We start from the raw sequence: 20240 nt of genomic DNA, 5'->3' as shown, positions 1-20240 counted from the left end.
CTGTAAGATGGCGCCAACGATATCTTTAATGTTCTCAACGAATCTTTACATGAATGTATAATTAATACTATTATAACACTACAATATATTAGTTAATATGTCAAATTTATCGTTTTTGTGAATAGTTATTTAATAGAGCCATAATTATTGACCTGTGGCCGATTCCTGGTAAATGATTACTTTCTTATCGGCTCAACAGAAGAACTATTTTACGACAAACTTGAGTGTTTTGCCACGGATGGCGCCACCATTCAATTTTTTCTACCACGAGGTTTTGTACTAAACACGAATAAAACTGAATAGTACTGAAGTACATTTTGATGCATAAAATATAGACACGTGCTGAACACTGAATCATTGTTGACAAAATGAATAGATACTCTATACCTTAATTAGTCGGATTTTTTATTTCTTTATGCATAAATTAGAAAGAAATTTTTTTTCTCGATGTTAATGTACGTAGGCATTTTTAAATTTATTTACAATGTCTGCAAGTAGCTCGAAGAATGTTATAACAATAGATGATGAATATCAAGGTTTGTTATTAAGTTTATTTCATAACAGATAAACATTTAAAACAGAAAGATAATTACATCCTTAACTAATTATTATTATTATATGGATGTAAATAATATATACATATATTTACTTACTGATTTATTTATTGAATTCTATCAGTTGTTACACATCTTTTTTTATTTTATATCAAAAATTCCATTATTCTGATGTACTTTTTTATTATTAAAATATTATTGTATCATATACATTATTACAATTAAATAATTGAATGCATTGGTCTTTTCAGTTACAGAAGAAGATGAAATTGCTGCCATTGACTATGAACTTAAACAGATTGAAAATGATATGCAAAAGCTTGAAGATCGTAAAAAGATTTTAACTCAACGCAAAGAAAAATTACGAGATGATGCACTTTTAAAAAAGAGTTTATCCGTATCACAAAAGAATTGGAATACAGAAGACTTCAGATGGTCTAAAGATCTTATGAAAGCTTTAAAGAATGTTTTCAAAATTCAGAAATTAAGAGACTTACAATTGCCAACAATAAATGCAACTTTATCTAATGAAGATGTTATTTTAGTTATGCCTACGGGTGGTGGTAAAAGTTTGTGCTATCAGTTACCTGCCGTTATTAGCAAAGGCATTACTATAGTAGTATCTCCATTAATTGCATTGATGGAAGATCAATTACATGGGTTACGAAAGATTAATGTAAAAGCTATGATGGTTAGCGCGAAATGTGATAAAGAAAATGTAAAAATTGTAATGAATGCACTTGTAGATAAGAAATCCGATCTTAAACTAATTTATGTTACACCAGAATATATGGCGAAATCTAATCGTTTTATGAGTAAGTTACAGAAAGCCTTTGAACTTAAACGATTAGATCGTTTTGCGATAGACGAGGTTCACTGTTGTAGCCAATGGGGACATGATTTCAGACCAGACTACAAATTCTTAGGAATTCTGAAGTCCATGTTTCCCGGTGTACCAATTCTTGGCCTCACTGCAACTGCCCCAGCAAAGATCATCGTAGATGTCCAAAAAATGTTAGATATTCAAGGATGTTTAGTTTTAAGAGCTACTTTCAATAGGCCAAATCTATTTTACGAGGTTCGTCGTAAGCCAACGGATAAAAACACGTGTTTAACAATGATAGAAAATTTATTGAAAAATAGATTTAAAGACAAGTCTGGTATAATTTATACGACCACTATAAAAGATGCAGAACAATTGACAACTGATTTAAGAACATTAGGTTTGAAAGTTGGATGTTATCATGCAATGCTCGAGGCAGAATACAGATCAGAAGTATATTCTAAGTGGATATCTGGAAAATACCAAACCGTAGTTGCCACTATTGCTTTTGGATTAGGTATAGATAAACCAGATGTGCGCTTTGTTATTCATCACTGTATTTCAAAATCAATGGAGAATTTTTACCAAGAGAGTGGTCGTGCAGGTAGAGATGGAAAGAAGTCAGTATGCATAGTCCTATACAGATTACTAGATGTATTCAAATTAAGCACAATGGTGTTTCAAGACAAAGTTGGTTTGCAAAACTTATACAAAGTATTAGTATACTGTTTAGATCAAACTTCATGTAGACGTAGCATAATCGCGACTCACTTTGAAGAAACTTGGAATAAGAGTGATTGCGCAGAAATGTGCGATCATTGCCGCAAGTCCCAAGAAAAAAAAGAAGTGAACATAACAGTATATTGTAGACAATTGTATCAAATCTTAACTAAAGCAGTACAAATCGAAACAAGATTGACTGCCTTGAAACTTTTAGATGCTTGGTACGGAAAGGGTGCGTCAACGTTACGAGTATCTTCCGTGCCAATACCAAAGTTTACAAGAGAATCGGGTGAGGCTATAGTAGGACATTTACTTGCAAATGGTTATTTGCAGGAAGATTTTCATTTTTCTGCATATTCCACGATTTCATATTTGAAACGTGGTCCCAAGGCAGCATTAGCGCTTGATAATAATCACGAAATCATTTTTAATTATGAATTACACTAATGTATATAAATACATTAAGTTGTCTGTGATATAATCACTAAGTTTATTAACAAAGTACACGAAATGAAGAACAAACAGGATATTGTATCGAAGTTTTCAATGTTCCTACATATTAATGATACAACCTACTTAGTTTTTTACGAATCTCTTTTTGATGAATTTAAATGTATTAATATAAATAGTATTTATTACGACTAATATGTATAAAATAATTGAAAATCGCTACTATGCTCGAAGATCGTAATTTTTATCATTTCTATCAAATGCGCACTAAGGATGCATAAATTTATCGACTCCTAGGAAAAAGAATGTTTTCAGAAGATAATAAACATTTTCTAATATAAACATATCGTTTACATTCTTAAATACTATTTTAACATCAACGTACATTCATGTATACAAACGGAGAAAATTCTTTTTTACGTTGTAGATTGTTTGTAAGTAGGCTGGTGGTTAAAGTGTTAAAATGAGTTTTATTTAGAAAGAAATGACACAAGTCTCCCGAGAGAATCACGGAAAAAGTAATTCAAACTTAATACGAAGGAGAAAAAATCAATAAAAAGAGCATATATACACGATGAGCAATGGTATGTCGGTGGCTCGGATAGTAAGCCAACCGCCAGGTTCACGATCAGATGAAAATATTGATCCTGGATAAGGGGCATCTGTGTTCCGCCTGTTGGCAAACACGTTTTACATAGTCACCGAGCAGTGTATTATAGTGATAACGGATCTGTAATTCATTCATTGTTAGACGTTCAACAAAAAACGTCACATAAAAACAGTAAATCGCGGGTGGTAGTAACGAACGTTTGGCATTTTCTGATGTATCTGTGTATCGTACATTGTTTTCTCATTCAAAGCTTGATCGTGCATACTACAAACAAGTGACGTGTCATCTAATTTTTCGATTCACGAATCCAATCAAATGGAAGTTAACATTGTAGAGTTCCCTCCAGAATGTTAAATATAACGAAATCACCACCATTCCTGAGAACCGTTCAGAATTCGACGAAAGTTCGACGATATGTTGCCTTCCTAACATAAGGGTGACATAGTACAGGTAGAGGACCAGGAACTTGACAATTGAGATGCATGTTTCTTTTTGTATATGTATTAGGTGTGTTAATTAATTCTGTGCCTTTCCGAAGTTAATTTACTATTTGTTTATTAAAAAAGAAACATAGAAGCTGATGGTGTAGTGTAATTAAATGGCGGGTAAAGATACCGCATAAGAGTTACGAATAAACAAAACATAGAAAAATACATGTAATAATTGTCAGGTACAATTGTAATCTGTAAACGACTTGAATGCAACGACACAGACTTCGTTTCTATACCTAATATTATCAGCTCTGTATATGTATCAAGGCCAATCGGTGCGATAACACATTTGCATGGTTAAACAGGGAAACGATAGCGGGAAACATTACAGTAGGAGAAATCAGTTCATCGTAGCATTTCGATGCAGGTTTATTCGCGCGCTTCTGCGCGACGAAGTTCGTCCTCTGCAGTTCCCATGTCCTGCAGGACCATCTATCTCGCAAGTATCGTCGAAGAAAAATAGCGGATCTGGTATACTATAAACTTTCATCCATGATACTCTCGTTACAAATCGAGATCGTTTATATTTATCATTAATTGGCAGTTAGCCGTACACGATCATACACGATGCCTTGCAATTGCCGCAACGATCGTCATTCGACTTCATAACCCCATGATTGAAAACCGTGCGAGAAATTTCAAAGTCCTACGAATGACAACGTGAAATTTCGGACAATGCCTTGGCAAAATTAACTAGATGATTTGGATGCACCAACCAGTCTCGGACCAAGATGCCTCTGCCAAATATTCTCAGGAAGGCAAGCAGTTACATTTTAGGCGATTGCAACCAGGACAATCGTCGCACCATATACCAGGATGGCGAGGCTCTATTCTGTAAGAACAACGTCTGCGTTCATCCGCCAACGTTGATGAGACAAAACTCCGACGTGGTCCATCACCCCGGATACATGGCCATAACCTGCAGATTTAACAAGAACTCGAACATACCAACGCTCCATCTCAGTTGGATACCAAACAGCACGCTTCGTAAACATCCGACGACGTTGGAGAACTTGAACGTGAGGAAACTCGATTGTGCAACTCATCGCGACGTCGATATCGGTTCCCATCATTCCCAGATATCGGAGGAGAGCTGTGATATTAAGTACGATTACGAACATACCGGCGATAAGGTCGACGTCTGTTTAGAGGTAAAGGAACCTGTGAATTGCGGAGATTGCGAGCGAGTTTGTTCCGGTGGATTCTCGCGGAGTTCGCGGCTCGAGACTGATAATGCGAAGACGAAAAACGATAACAGAGAGAACTCCGTGTTTACGTCGGAGACCAAAGAAACTTCGAATATCAATGTTATTCAACAAACGAACCATCACCAGATCGACAGTTCTCCGGCTACCATACACGAAGAAAGCGATCATAGTATTAGTTTGAATCGTTTGCGTTCGGAATCCTTAAGCTCGAAACATGAGGAAAGTCGACAGCCTAAAGATCAAAAGTCTATCGAAATACACGAAAACGATGGAAAAAGCACCGATGAGGAACTTAGATATCCGTATTGCGATGATATCAGTCTCAAGAGTCGTAGTATGTCGTTAACTTCTACATGCAGTCTGTCTGTTGGTGTAGCTTCTGATGGTATGTAAATTACTATTTTAATGATTCTATTCCGGTTTGTAGTTGTTATTAACTTGTAAAATTTGTTTGTACTTAGCTGAAGAGATTCCATCATGGATGAGATCCCCTGAACTTCTTGCTTTGCAACATAACCTTACATTTCCTGAAAGTGCTACCGCTTCACCGGTGACATTACGTAGAGCGCACAAATGTAGAAGGTTTTCCGTCGATCTCAGTGAAATGAGATCTTTGAGGTTATTCTTTGCCGACCCAGCTTGTACTTCTGGTCAATTAGTAGTCGCAAGTAGAGAAAGTCAATATAAGATTCTACATTTTCATCATGGTGGTTTAGACAGATTAGCAGCAACTCTGCACCAATGGCACCAACTGCTTTATCCACGATTAGATACAGATGTCGAAGAAACCCTCCCGTATAGGTAACATTTAGCTGATACCGTAGCGATCTCAAGTATTCAAGAAGATATTTATAATGTCTGATATAATGTAGGCATTTCATGGTATGTCGACCAGAGGTAAGTCGCGATGAATTACATCCAGAGGAAGGACAAGTACCGATGATTACATCATTGGCTTGGAAGGACCTATTGAATGAAAGAGGTCAAGTAGAAGACGATCTTGCCCTTCGTAAAGGAATATTCTTTGGTGGTTTGGAACCTGCATTGAGAAAAATTGTGTGGCCCTTTCTTCTTCATTGTTATTCATATCAAAGTACTTACGATGACAGGGAACAGATAGATGCCATTCGTAGACAGGAATATGAAGAAATACAAAAACGTAGAATAAGCATGAACCCAGAGCAGGCAGAGCATTTTTGGCGAAATGTGGTCTGCATTGTTGAAAAAGATGTTGTCCGTACTGATAGAGGAAATCCTTATTATGCAGGAGAAGATAATCCAAATATTGAAGTAATGAAGTACGTTTGCATAATAATAATAATAATAATAATAATAATAATAATAACTTATAATTGCATTTTATATTATTAATAACATTAATATTCTTTTTTATAGAAATATTCTACTGAATTACGCAGTATACAATTCTCGATTGGGGTATACTCAAGGTATGTCCGATTTGTTGGCTCCATTGTTGGCTGAGCTTAATTCCGAAATTGAAGCCTTTTGGTGCTTTGCTGGTTTAATGCAAAGATCTGTAGCTGTATGCACGCCTACCGATGTAGACATGGATAGAAATCTGTGTTTTTTAAGGGAACTAGTTAGAATAATGGTACCAGACTTTTATGCACATCTTCAAAAACATACAGATGCCTTAGAACTTCTGTTTTGTCACAGATGGATACTTCTGTAAGTATTAAATTTTAGAACTTCTTTAGTAATTTGGCTGTGCATAAACTTGTTTTTATCGATGACTATATATCTTACAGGTGTTTAAAACGAGAATTCCCCACAGAGGTAGCATTAGTAATGTGGGAAGCTTGTTGGGTGAATTATTTAACAGATCATTTTCATCTATTTCTTTGCCTTGCTATAATGTGCGTTTATGCAGACGATGTAATAGCACAAGATCTTAGAACCGATGAAATGCTATTGCATTTCAGTTCCTTAGCTATGTATATGGATGGAAATCTCATATTGAGAAAGGCAAGGGGCCTACTTCATCATTTTCGTCAGCTTGTTCGTTTACCATGTACATTAGCAGGACTTTGTCGCCAATGCGGTCCAGGAATGTGGGATAGCACCCATGATCCTGTTATAGAATGCGTGGGTCATGACGATGCACCATGCCCGTATTTGAACAATTATTAATAACGACCTAATTTAACGAAAGTGGTAAAGACATCCTATTGTTGAAGCTTTTAAATTATTCTTACGTTAAATAATCAAATTAAATGCTACTCTTGCGTAAACTAAATAAGTTATATAAGTCACAGTTGACTAAATATTGTAAGTAATAACAGAAGTTGATGAAAGTAATATTTGACTCATATACTGTTTGTATGAAAACATTTTTTATTTATTATGGAAGAGAAAAAATTATACATTTAAATCATGGTGAATCTTATTTACATAATTTCTCAATAAGGAACAGAAAAACATATCCTAAAATCCAATGTTTTATCAAGTTCAGTGTCGTCTATAGTAATCATGAAAAATTTTAATAATAATATATCTACAACTCTTGACACAAAAGTATTATGTACTAAATAATTAGGCAGAATTTATGCGATTACGATAAGTTCTGACCAAAAACCTGTAGTACAATTAAAGACTGATGACCAAAGGAGTATGGAATAGTACAAGCTTCCTAGCTTTAAAATCTCCAGACAGAAAAGGAAGCTTTCTCATTGCACGACCATTAATGTTATTTATTTAGTACAATTTAAAATGTGCCATTTACAACCTGGTACAAATTGTATGAGTCTCAATCTGAAAATAAAATCTAGTCTGACGTCAGCAAAATAAATCAAACATACATTGATATAAGTATTGCATAAATATTTATTACAAAGCCGTTCAAAGTTCTTGGTCAATTAATTATATACGTGTTCACTTTGGGATATTTACCTATGAGGTATTTTCAATACTTTTTTTTACAAGACAATTTTAAATTTATTGTTGTACACATTTCTTACACATCATGTATCATTTTCATTACTAAATATAACTAATTTCTTATAAGTAGAAGTTTATAGCGAAACTATAATATAAGTTTATACATATTATAAGTATCTTGCTCACCATTTCTTTTTCACATTCTTGTAACCCAAAGTGTATTCATGCTAGTCTATTTGCTCAGAACAAATGAAGAATATAAAGTAAAAAGAAATACTTTTTGTATTTCAAATTATTTCACCTTTTTTTTTTTTTTAAATAGATGTTATGTTATAATAAATGTATGAACAAATGGTTATTTATGTGGTATCTTACAACTGAGAAGAATGAACTCTATATATTTAATAATCTTCAGCAATGTTGTAAGACTTCGTACAAATAATTTAGTGCTTTTACTGTGCCACCTTGTGTTGTTAGACCAGTTAGACTATTACAGAGAAATCTATACATGTTAAAATTTGTTCTGCTAAGTCTAACTAAGTATGATATACAAATATAAATAAATAGAAATATGTATATACATACAAAAATAAATTGAAATAAGCTTATACAATTACGTATTTATTTTTAGTCGTTTATTTTTAGAAAATATATGTATACATATTTTACTTATTGTATACTACACTTGTACAGGTACACGGTATGAGAGGTATATTGTGAATCCTTTTTTTTTTTTGGCAATTTTATACATAGCATGTATAAAAATACGTTCTGCGATATTTAAAGGAAATTTACTCAACTAATAATGTTTATTTAGTCTTCTTTGTTTTGCCCGTGCACTTACAAAAAAAAACACAATATGTGCTAGAAAACCGCAAAACTAAATTTTTTTTTGAGTGAGAAATAATGAATAGGCCATTACTATTTTTTAACGCGGAGTGCGTTCATTAACTAGAATTCTATAGTTTTAGGTGAACCTTCATACCGTTTAACAGTTGAGAGAATACTAGTAGTTGGCCACCAAGTATCACTTGCTTGAAAGACATTTTATATACAGTAAAACCTGCATTAACAACAATATATACGGAATAAAAATATACCAAAGATAAAGGTTATATCATACAAGAGTTAACTTAAATTAAGCTTATTCATTTGGCTTGTACACGATTAATCCTGACTTGTGCCAGTGTATTGTCAGTTTGCAGTGACACATTGTGTCACCAGTATTATTATTATTATTATTTTCTCTTATGTGAAAAAAAGGATAATCTCTGATAATGGTGCTAATGGAAAAAAGTAATTAAAATAAAATTCAACGTTATCCTAGTATCAGTAACAGTCATTCATTTCTACTAATATATTCCACAACTAAATTATTCTATAGTTTAAAGAATAAATATAAGACAACTTTTCAAACAAATTTTTTACACATTAATAATTAAATACTGAAGTCATTGTTAATAATTTATCAATGATTTTAACATTTAGGTATAGTAACTTAAACATTAAAACCATTAATATCATATTCGTAATTATACGCGGCATTGCAAATAATCAAATTTTAGATTTAATGATATTACTTTAGATATTAAAATAAGTGATTTAGACTAGGCGCCATATTGTCACGTGACCACACGTACGTGCTGCGCGCACTACTGCGCGCCTCACAAATCCTGTTTAGAAAAGCGATAATAAAGATCGTCCACGTGTATTAAGAATCGTTGTCCTTATTCTACCACTGCAAATCCAACATTAGATATGCACTAGATCTTTGAAATTCTAAGAATAGAATAATTAATTCTGCACCATTATGTAATCCTTTTTTTCTCCTATGTTTTTTTTATTATATATTCTATAGCTTCTCATTCCAAATTTACTTCTACAGATTTCAAATGTATTTGCACAAAATTGACAGACACTAAAATCATGCAAGCAACAGACCAAACTATGACAAAAATGAGCCAACAATTACTAGAAAACGGACTCGCAAATTTATTAACAACACCGAGACCTATGACTTTATTTGTCTTTTGCCTAGCATAATACACCAAAAACGTTGGAATCAAGTACTGAATTCCCGCTCCAGCATATGATCCTGTAATTCCCACTAATATAGCTAAATCTTTGGTGCTCATAGCAATCAAATATGGCGGCAGTACTGCCAATATTGGGAAGACAAGTTTGTAAAGACACGAATACGATGTGTCCTCGCTGAGGAACAGTGATTGTAAATTATTTCGGAGAGTAATCGCTATAATAGGGAAACTAGTACTCAAAGTAAATACTGGAAAGAGGGCCAAAAAGTATTCTATAAGAATAATGAAAATATTGTTACTTTTGGAACAATCTCCAGATCCTCGAGGGCTGAAATCTAACGTGTAAAGATCGTCTAAATGTTCGAAAGCAAATGCTCCAGTTAATGCCAGTAAAAGATAGAAAAATGCTATTAAGAAATAATCCAATGCCAAAAATCGAGTTAAAGTAGACTTATTTGCAATTGGGGCTACCAAAGCGGGTAAAGAATGATGACACATGAATGAATAAATACAGGCACCAAATAAACTTGGAATACCTGAAATATAAAACTGCAATTACTTTATTGTTTATTGTATATATTTATAAAAATATATACAAGTTAGAGATGGTCAAAATTTTTATCTCGATAAAAATTTTTGACAACAAATAAATGATGCACAACTGTCTATCCGTTATTTTTTACTTAAAAATAAAAATTTGGGAATTGTATATTATATTAAAGTTGTTAAAATATCACCTAGTTTTGTCATTTTTCATATATTACTTGAATAAAATTTTGCCCATTTTTGTATACAGAGCGACTCTAAAAACTGAGATAAGCTTTAGTTCTTATTCTTATCCTAAATGGAGGTTTCATATATATAAATTTTATTATCAGTTTCTAGAATCACTCTGTATATTTATTAATTATATAAATGAACTTACCAATGATATTTGCTGCTGGAGGATTTCCTTGTGCGCCGTGAATGAATAGGTTTTTTACAGCATATGCGATCATGATAGTAAATGCAAGCCATCGCATCGCTGATGTTAAAAGTTGAAGATACTTAGTTTTTTGGATATTGAAGAACACAAAGGGTCCCAATAACAAAACGAATGTGGTCTGAAAGTAGTAGTGTCCACATTAATGGATAAAATTGTAACAATTGTTAGTATGCATATTACTATTTCGATTCTTAAACATACAAGGAACATCCTGTACGCTTCTTGTCTATCCAGAGCAAAGTATTCCCAACAAAGTTCAGTGTCTGGTATCGTATCATTGCATGTAAAATTCGCTGGTTGATAGGTACAAGCAACATCAGCTAAAGTCTTTGCAACAGCTGCTCCATAAATGCTCAAATCTCCATAAAGATATATAGTAAAACATAGATAAAATAGAGTTGTGCCAAACTTATTAAAAAAAATTCTTGCCATCTGTCCCATTTCTATTTTATCACGAATTACATAATATCTGTATGTCATGTCTGTACAATCAGGACTTGTTGAGAATGGTGTGACGAGCGGGGTATCTTCGGAATCGGAATTTGAAAGGCCAGGTTCGCCTAAACATTGGTGCATCTGCAATTGAAAAATATTAAAGAATATAACATATTAATAGAGGAAATTAAAAGAAGATAACGATGCAGAACGAGATATTGATAAAATTTAAAAACCTCAGATTCCGATTCGGTGAAACATAAATCTTGGGATAAAGATACCCGTTTTCGATGTTGAATGTGTCGCCAAGTTACTATAGCATTGGCAGATGCCATTACCTCGATGACAAATGTAACTGTGATAAAGCTGCGAGTACAAAATAACACATAATTATAATTCTCTATTAAAAGTAACATATATATCATAAATAGTTCATTATTTAAATAAATATCAAAAGCTCAAAATTAGGACAGCAATTGCTGTAGGAATATTCTGTTAGGTCGTCCCATAAGTTCATGCCAAAGACTGTGTCGAAATTTAATAAAAAACCACAGAAATTGTCTAGTAACGGTGTAGTGACTATGTGAGAGAGGTGAGAAACTATTGTGAAATGAGACAGATTATCTTTTCTTGTAACACTTAAGAGTATGTTTCACATATTAATTTGAGAAATAAAAGTATAAATGGCACGAACTTTTAGGAAGACCTAATATATTAGTAACATGACTACACCAACAGAATTTAATGATATACCTTATAAATGCTAGTATTAAGATAACACTTAATCCAAGAGCCCATCCTGCTCGACTGAAAACAGCAGGTAACGTTAAAGCTCCTGTGCCAACAATTAAGTTGAAAACGTATATCAATCCGACCTGAAATTACGTATTGGTATATGAAACTCCGTTCGTGAGAATGAATACAGTAATAAAATACCAATAAATTACTTAATCGCCAGTTAAGAAAAACTTTGTTTACGGTCGAAGGTTATGTGATACCATATGTCAAAATCATAGTAACCCGAGACAAGATTATTGGCTTACCCACGTTGAATATTGGTCGCCAGAGTTTGGTTCGGTCATCTCGAATCAAGTTACAAACTAAAATGAATCAGTTTGTTCGAGATACGTTGTATGTTGGTTTTATATGTCATTGACCCAGCTATCGTTTTGTACTTTTCCAGTGATGAGTGAAGAGCAACTGCGTTGAGACCACACAAAATCATAATACCCTTTGTACCTTCCGATTTGAAGATTGTTCTATTTGCAATCTACATGCTAAAACATTAGGACAGCGTTTTAGAGTGACACATGACAGTGTAAACCGTAATTTAAATTTAAATCTCTATCAAAGGTTTTCTTCCTATCAATCGTGATGCGCTGCAATCGATTTGGTAGCAAAAACGTATCGTGCTGCCAGCTGGTTCGTAGTCGTTGACTAATAAACAAAGATTGATAATAAACAAAAATACTACATATTCGTAATATTGTGGGTAATTGCCCACAATATTCAAAGAAAGATATTGTATAAAATGATAAGAAATTTAGAAAAACAAATAGGACACAAAGGTGTTATTTGGTAGTGACCTTTCTCAATTTTGAACTTTTTGGTTTCAAATTCTTTACTGATGATGAATGTACAGAAAAGAATTTTATTGTTGTGTGTAAGATGAAAGGTATAACATGCAATCACATTAGAGATAAATTTGAGGGAAAATATAATAAAACAAGTCGTGGAGATCAAACTATTCGTGATGTAAACTATTAAACAAATTTATGAGAACTAGATTTGTACAACATAAAAGCAGAATTGGACGTGCGAGAAAATCTCATAAAAAAAAATGAAATCTATTCAATGAAGATTCACAATTTTATTAAGATTAATCCCTTAATATGTAGAGCATTAATAAACACATGAATTAAAAATCTGTCATGTTAACAAAAGAGACCGGTCTAATAATAATTAAGGAAACACATTTACCAATATACTGACATAAAATCAGTCGTTTAATGTTTGTCTAAAATAATAAAATGGATCGGTATTTAAATATGCAAATTTATTAGGCTAACTGAATGTCCTGAATCGTTAAATTTATTACAGAATTCGAAAATGATTAAATAATAACATTTTCGAATAAGGAGTAACAGATACCACTTGGTTGAAAATAATTTTTATTCGACTGAAAATATAAACCTAATTCTTAGAGTAATATAAATTTTTACCACAAATCTTACGTTACAGTAATGAATAACGCCAAACAGTACAAAAGCTACGTGTGTTTAATTACTACATGAATTCATGCTAAATGAAACGAGAAATGATGATCATTCTTTTAACGCATTTAATTATGATGTATCATATTGGATTGGAAATAAAGGACACGATATTCGGTAAAGGGTATTGGAAAACTGCAATCTTAAAAAAAAAACACAAGAGTCAAAGTAATAATGTTTTTAAGAGTTTTATTTTATAATCCCATAAGTCTAAATATTCTTTAAGATGTGTACGTGAATGGTCTTGCACAATACAATGGGAATAAATTATAATACTTTGGCTACGCTTGCGGGGTCGAAACCGTGTCTTTTTCTTTCGTTTGAGCGAGCATTTGTGGGATACTTTTCTGGGTCAGCGGTCTCCCCCATTATTTAAAAAAAAAAAGAAAGAGCCATCTTTCCCCTCAACGATTGGTAACGGTAAAAAAAAGAAAAAGAAGAAATTACTAATACGTCGAAGGTCTAACTCCGCCGGGAATGATGAATTGTCGAAAGACCGAAATGAATGTCTTAAATACCACGGAGCAGAATAGCGGAATGCATTTAATCGGAGGATATAAAATTAAGGAACCTTTCGAGCAGCACGTATCCTCGATAACGGATTCGTTCTGCATCGAACGATACTTCGAAATAATTTACGCAATGTTTTTCAGCTCAAACTCGCGAACATTAAATTGGCAAATACAGCATACGCGAGGAAAAGAAAAGAAATTATTTTTTTTTTTTTATTGTAGAGTGTAAACATCGCGATGTCATAAAAAAGATGTTTTCGTGAGGGTGGTTAGCTAGAAGCTACCGTAGGCATGTTATTTGAATATATAATACAAAGGATTCGATAGGGATAGAAGGATGTTTAGGAATTCGGGAGGTACGTTTAAGATATAATAGTGTCTAATTAAATGATGAAAAATGAATGGAGCAAAGATGTTTAGGATTGCCTCTGCGCTAATTATGTCCCGCGTACATCCGAATCGAAAGAAGCTACCTTCGCCCCGGAGGAACCAAAGGACAATTATTGCGGAAGTTGATGTTACGTCCGCCTGTGAAACGAGACAGAGGCCGCTCTCGGGGTTCGGGGAATGATAGTATGCAAGAGGAATATCAAAGATGCGCTTAGAAGCACTTCCTGTGGACGATGGATGGTCCAGATTCATCGTATTCCTGTTTAGAGATCCACATCTGTTGGAAGGTGGACAAAGATGCAAGAATTGATCCACCGATCCATACGGAATATTTCCTCTCAGGCGGTGCGATGATCTTGATCTTCATAGTAGATGGAGCTAGGGCAGTGATTTCCTTTTGCATTCTGTCTGCGATTCCAGGATACATGGTGGTACCTCCGGAAAGGACAGTGTTGGCGTACAGGTCCTTACGGATGTCGACGTCGCACTTCATGATGGAGTTGTAAGTGGTCTCATGAATACCACAGGCTTCCATACCCAAGAAGGATGGTTGGAAGAGAGCCTCGGGACAACGGAATCTTTCGTTACCAATGGTGATGACTTGACCGTCCGGAAGCTCGTAGCTCTTTTCCAAGCTCGATGATGAAGCGGCAGTTGCCATCTCTTGCTCAAAGTCCAGAGCGACGTAGCAGAGCTTCTCCTTGATGTCACGGACGATTTCACGTTCGGCCGTAGTGGTGAAGGAGTATCCTCTTTCCGTGAGGATCTTCATGAGGTAGTCGGTCAAATCACGACCAGCCAAGTCCAAACGGAGGATTGCGTGAGGCAAAGCGTATCCTTCGTAGATTGGCACAGTGTGCGAAACACCATCACCGGAGTCCAATACAATACCGGTGGTACGACCGGAAGCGTACAGCGAAAGTACAGCTTGAATAGCGACGTACATAGCGGGCGTATTGAACGTTTCGAACATGATCTGTGTCATCTTCTCACGGTTAGCCTTAGGGTTGAGGGGTGCCTCAGTAAGAAGAACTGGATGTTCCTCGGGGGCTACTCGAAGCTCATTGTAGAATGTGTGATGCCAGATCTTCTCCATGTCATCCCAGTTGGTGACAATACCGTGCTCAATTGGGTATTTCAAGGTAAGGATACCTCTCTTCGATTGGGCCTCATCTCCAACATAGGAGTCCTTCTGCCCCATTCCAACCATGACACCTTGATGGCGAGGTCTGCCGACGATGGAGGGGAAGACGGCTCGAGGCGCGTCATCTCCGGCGAAACCGGCTTTGCACATACCGGATCCATTGTCAACTACGAGTGCAGCAACTTCTTCGTCACACATGTTTGGTTTGTTAGTTTATCTGCAAAAAAACAAAGGTTTTAATTTCATTCTGTTTGACGTTGGGCAATAATTCATTATAAAATCTTAGATTAAATTACTGATTGCAGCTACTCATTTTTATTAAAATCCATGTCTTTTGTATTTAGTTAATGAGAAATATTCAAATTTCTGTTAAATACATGCGTATTTCAATCAATCTTTACTTGGTATTTAAATTGAAATATAAAACATGAATTTTGGTAAAAATAAATGCTGCATTTGGTGATTTCGTATTTCAAATTATCCAATTATTTCAATATATCTATTTCTATTAGTGAGATGTATGTTTCTATCTAATCTTTACTTGAAATATTTAAGTTTGCATGCAGTTGAAAAGTAAACTAAGTTCTAACTTAATTATTTCAATTTTTGTAGAAATAAATGTTGCATTCGGTGATTTCAGTTCATATTTCAAATTATCTATTTATTTCAATATTTCTATTAGTGAGATGTATGTTTCTAACTAATCTTTACTTGAAATATTTAAATTAGAACTTAGTTTATTCTTCAATTGCATGCAATTTACTGTGTTTAGAGACAGTTGGAGTTTGTTTTAAAAATTTTATTTATAGTAGAAGAATAACTGAAAAGCTTGTCTTGTACATAAATTGTTAATACAATCTCTTATTAAGAGTTGTGCTCCATAATTCATAACGCAGTTAACTTTACCAATTAAAATATTAACATACAACCAAATATAGAAGTAAGATTTCAAAAGACGCGAACTTATTTATTCGTTCTTGTACAATGAAAGTGGTTGGCTCGGTAAATGCCATGTGCTGTGAAGCAACATTTCAAATATTTTCAAGATGGCGTCGTGAGACACGTAGCATCCATTATGCCATTCAGATAAGAAAAAGTAAATGCAAGTAGCTAATATATTTAATAGTTTCAAAAAAAATAATAAGTTTCATATATTACAAAAAGTAAAAAGCATTTATGGAAAATGAAACAGAATCGCGAAGGTTCTAGACGTTCCGTAAACCGCCGTTACTGAATCACACCCTGCCCCGCCCTTCCCCGGCGTTAAACGGTCAATATCCGGCATATGCTTTCAAACAGCGAATTTCAATAGAATGTTACGAATCCAGGATTAAACATGGTGCTTGAATCGATAGAGCTCGAAAGAAATAACGAATCTGAACTTTGACAGAATACGATATAGCGAATATTTCGTTCGCAGAATTCTCTACAACGTAAAACCGGCATATCTCCGTGAAAAGGATCCGTTTCGTTCACACGCAATCACTGGCGTAAATTTTCGAACGATTTTACCGCAAAACGTACACTAATCCTATTGCGATTTAGGGAATGCAACACAAAACACACTAAATATGGCACCACAATGGTACGTTACGCCTAACGCCACCCACTCAATTCGTAAATCCACGTTCGGACGTACAAAGCGACCACCAGCCGTTTTAGCTATCGCCCACACACTGTCTATGATCCGTAGCACTGTTCGTTTAATTTCGTTCGATCTAATGATAATATGATTTAAGTATCACTGAACTTTGGGATGGTGACTTACGTTTTTTTTTTAAGTTTCGTATAAAAAAAAATTGTATGTACAAGTTAGGGAGCTCCGGGTCTCTGGATGTGACACTGCTGCACAACCGACTGATCTAGCACCAAACACAGAGTGTAGCTGACAGCCGGCTCGCGGTGTATTATATGAACAGAGTCGTTGTTCGAGGCCCCCACTACCCAACGATCGGCCAATAAGGGCAGGACACCCTCGGCCAATCCTGGCTTTCTTTACCATATATGGAAGTGCTCTGCCACGGAGGGGTTTACCCCTCCTCCCCGCTATATTCCCCCACGCCCTTCACCGAGCATTCGAAGTGTGTCTCACCACCCTTCGTGAATGCATCCACTAAATTGACCGAACCGCACATCTTCGATCTTACCAATGTTCTCTTTTTCCCCCCCGCTACGAAAGTTCTGCACCGATCACATTCAATGTCGACCGATTTTTTTTGTCATTCGAACAATAAATAATCGTTTCCGGCATACAGGCATACATTCCTTTCGTTACTTCCCTTGCGAGCTAAATGTGCATAAATCACACGATTCCAGCGCTCTCGTTTCAGTATCGCGCTGAACTTTCATACAAAGCATTTAAGAAAATTTACTTAATCGTCGCGAATAGACTATTGCGCGATTTTTCATGCGTTATAAGGGAATCGATCGAAGGTGTTAATATGTGACGACTAGTTACTGTTCAGTGATGGACAAAACCCTAGGCTTCGAATAAATCTGAAGTTTGCCGATGTGTTTCTCTCGTTTCCTTCTTTGGAAAATGTTCAACAGAAGGAACGAGACAAACATATCGGCAAACTTCAGATTTATTCGAAGCCTAGAATTTTGCCCATCACTGTTACTGTTTGAGTTAATATTCCAACCATTTTTGTACTTCGGTAATGTATTTTGTAAAATTCAAACGAGTTTTATCGATACTTTTACCACGCGCGTAGATAGAAATAATAAAAGAAGATTATAGGCAATGACCTCGAAGTAACGTTAAAGCATATACTCACACTCCGAAGCGTCTTATAGGATATAAGTACGTCGTCGATATTTCTACGTCCGTTAATATTCTAATTTCTCAACCGGTGGCAGATTTAGTGCTGGTATTTCGTAGTACGAGCAAGCATAATCGTAGGTTAGTGCCGTAACGCTCTACCTCTACAGTATACTGCTATTAATAAACGACCGCGTCGCGACCACCTGCCTCGTAGAGCGTATACGTCAGGAACCACTTGACAACGACAACCTGTCGGATCGTTCCGGTACGATCTCTCTTTTCGAACAGTAATCACGGTAAAATGTGAATTTTTTCAGAAAACCGACGCTACGTCGCCGTGATTCGAAACCACGAGAGCAACGCCCTGCCATCATGGCTGCTTCGTTTAACCGGCATTTGTCCTCAATCATTTCGGCGTTGAAATTTTATGACAGATCGCCGCGAAACGCATCGAATTAATACTAAACTTAAACGAAACACAACAAATTGTACGAGTACTCACCCTTCGAAACGGAAAGCAACCGGAGAAATGGTCGATTGTTAATCGGGAAAGGTGCACTGCGAGGTTACTATCGGCACGACTAAACGAGACTCGAGAGCCGCGAGTTGCAAGCACTGTGAGCGAGATCGTGGCCGGTACCGTGTCATATGGACTCGCCTAAAGGTGTGGTCGGCATACACGCTGTTACTGTTCCAAACGATCGTGCGTATCGCATGTTTTTTCGTCGTGTTTCTCAAATTTACGGATAAAACATGATTCGTCGTGGAACAAGGGTTCGATTTATCGATGATTTTACGGTCATTTGTTTATTTTAACGTCGTATTTCACGATATCATTTTCATGGAACACCCCTGTCTCGGAATGGAATCGCCCAGCCGGCTGCCCCCACTACGCGGATTCACAGCTCTTGCCATATATGGGCATAAAACGAAAGCGGCTCGGTGATTGGTCCGTTGGCCGGCTGCCGGCTAGATTCTCCAAATGCCGCTTCAAACTGTACGATACGGGGAGCATAATGCCTTCTGGAAGCGTACACTAGCGTAAGGGCTTTCCTGACTAACCGTCAGAGCTTCTTGTGGTAGTGTGCGTACAAATGTATGCGAAGATTACGACGTTCTTTGTGTGTGCGCGCGCGTGCGAACCAGTACCGGCAGTAGGTATAAGATGAGTCAGAAAAAAAGTTTCGTTACATACTTTGTAATCGTCAACATTTTCTTTTATTTAACGGGACCCGTAACGCCAGTCCCTGAATCGTTTTTAATGCATGCTTGCGCGTAATCTGCAGCGTACAATTTTTAATAAAATTTTCATGTAACTGAAAACACAGATAGGAATATAATAAGCATTCTTTTCATCAAAAAATAATTATCTCTTTTCGATATCAGCGAATCGTTCTATATAATTACATATTCAGTATATTCACTATATTCACTATATCTATCACACTGATGACATTCATCATATTCATTGTGTCTATCATATTCACCGCGTCTATTACATTTAACATGTTCATCATACTCACTACATTCAACATATTCGTCTTATTCATTACAATTATGCACGGTACGTTTATTTTACTAAAATAATTCCAGAAATCCTTAAATAGTTTGCAAATACGTTTAAATAATAAACGAATCCGTATGTCACTTATCTCGTCTGTGACATAATGCATATAAGTGTAGCTTCCTGCTTTCTTTCCATTGCAGGATTTTACGTAAGTTTCACGAGTATTAAAAAGTAAAACTTCATCGAATTGTTAACTGTATCGATAAGAATATTGCTATGCAAGCAATAAACGCGATGCACGTATCTTGCACGTAATGTGACGAGCATTGCTCAAATGATTCCAAGAATTTCGTCTGTCCTTCCTCCAGGTATATTTCTGAGTCAGGTAGAATGGGATACTCGAAGGGAGTGGTGAATTTAAAGCAAACGAAAAATTA

At 35.4% G+C, this 20240-nt stretch overlaps 4 protein-coding genes across 7 annotated transcripts; 2 read left to right on the top strand and 2 right to left on the bottom strand.

Moving 5' to 3' along the window:
• Nucleotides 1-285: 285 nt before the first annotated feature.
• Nucleotides 286-2547, top strand: LOC128872753 (ATP-dependent DNA helicase Q1-like). Its single transcript, XM_054115757.1, has 2 exons — nt 286-536; nt 806-2547. The coding sequence occupies exons 1-2, from the start codon at nt 485-487 to the stop codon at nt 2545-2547; spliced, it is 1794 nt and encodes a 597-aa protein (XP_053971732.1). The 5' UTR covers nt 286-484.
• Nucleotides 2548-3240: 693 nt separating this feature from the next.
• LOC128872752 (TBC1 domain family member 16) lies at nt 3241-7261 on the top strand. 3 transcript variants are annotated; one of them, XM_054115754.1, is made up of 6 exons: nt 3241-3610; nt 3957-5244; nt 5321-5660; nt 5732-6157; nt 6255-6548; nt 6629-7261. In XM_054115754.1, the coding sequence occupies exons 2-6, from the start codon at nt 4383-4385 to the stop codon at nt 7008-7010; spliced, it is 2304 nt and encodes a 767-aa protein (XP_053971729.1). In that variant the 5' UTR covers nt 3241-3610; nt 3957-4382; the 3' UTR covers nt 7011-7261. The 3 variants fall into 3 exon arrangements, with proteins under 3 accessions (XP_053971729.1, XP_053971730.1, XP_053971728.1); XM_054115755.1 differs by lacking the exon at nt 3241-3610 and having other exon boundaries at nt 3795-4122; nt 4196-5244; XM_054115753.1 differs by lacking the exon at nt 3241-3610 and having other exon boundaries at nt 3795-5244.
• A 528-nt stretch (nt 7262-7789) lies between these two features.
• LOC128872754 (transmembrane protein 104 homolog) lies at nt 7790-12635 on the bottom strand. The gene is made up of 6 exons (XM_054115758.1): nt 12257-12635; nt 11967-12088; nt 11450-11579; nt 10980-11354; nt 10719-10896; nt 7790-10329 (listed from the first exon to the last, which is right to left on the bottom strand). Exons 1-6 carry the CDS (start codon nt 12293-12295, stop codon nt 9620-9622), a joined length of 1554 nt encoding a protein of 517 aa, XP_053971733.1. The 5' UTR covers nt 12296-12635; the 3' UTR covers nt 7790-9619.
• A 1023-nt stretch (nt 12636-13658) lies between these two features.
• LOC128872755 (actin-5C) lies at nt 13659-18957 on the bottom strand. Of its 2 annotated transcripts, none has more exons than XM_054115759.1 (2): nt 18799-18957; nt 13659-15749 (listed from the first exon to the last, which is right to left on the bottom strand). In XM_054115759.1, exon 2 carries the CDS (start codon nt 15728-15730, stop codon nt 14600-14602), a length of 1131 nt encoding a protein of 376 aa, XP_053971734.1. In that variant the 5' UTR covers nt 15731-15749; nt 18799-18957; the 3' UTR covers nt 13659-14599. The 2 variants fall into 2 exon arrangements, with proteins under 2 accessions (XP_053971734.1, XP_053971735.1); XM_054115760.1 differs by lacking the exon at nt 18799-18957 and adding an exon at nt 17301-17459.
• Between the last annotated feature and the right edge of the window lie 1283 nt (nt 18958-20240).

The sequence above is a fragment of the Hylaeus volcanicus genome, chromosome 2 (assembly GCF_026283585.1).
Source record: "Hylaeus volcanicus isolate JK05 chromosome 2, UHH_iyHylVolc1.0_haploid, whole genome shotgun sequence".
In the NCBI taxonomy this organism is placed as follows: domain Eukaryota; kingdom Metazoa; phylum Arthropoda; class Insecta; order Hymenoptera; family Colletidae; genus Hylaeus; species Hylaeus volcanicus.
This window is presented reverse-complemented; position numbering and strand designations above follow the sequence as displayed.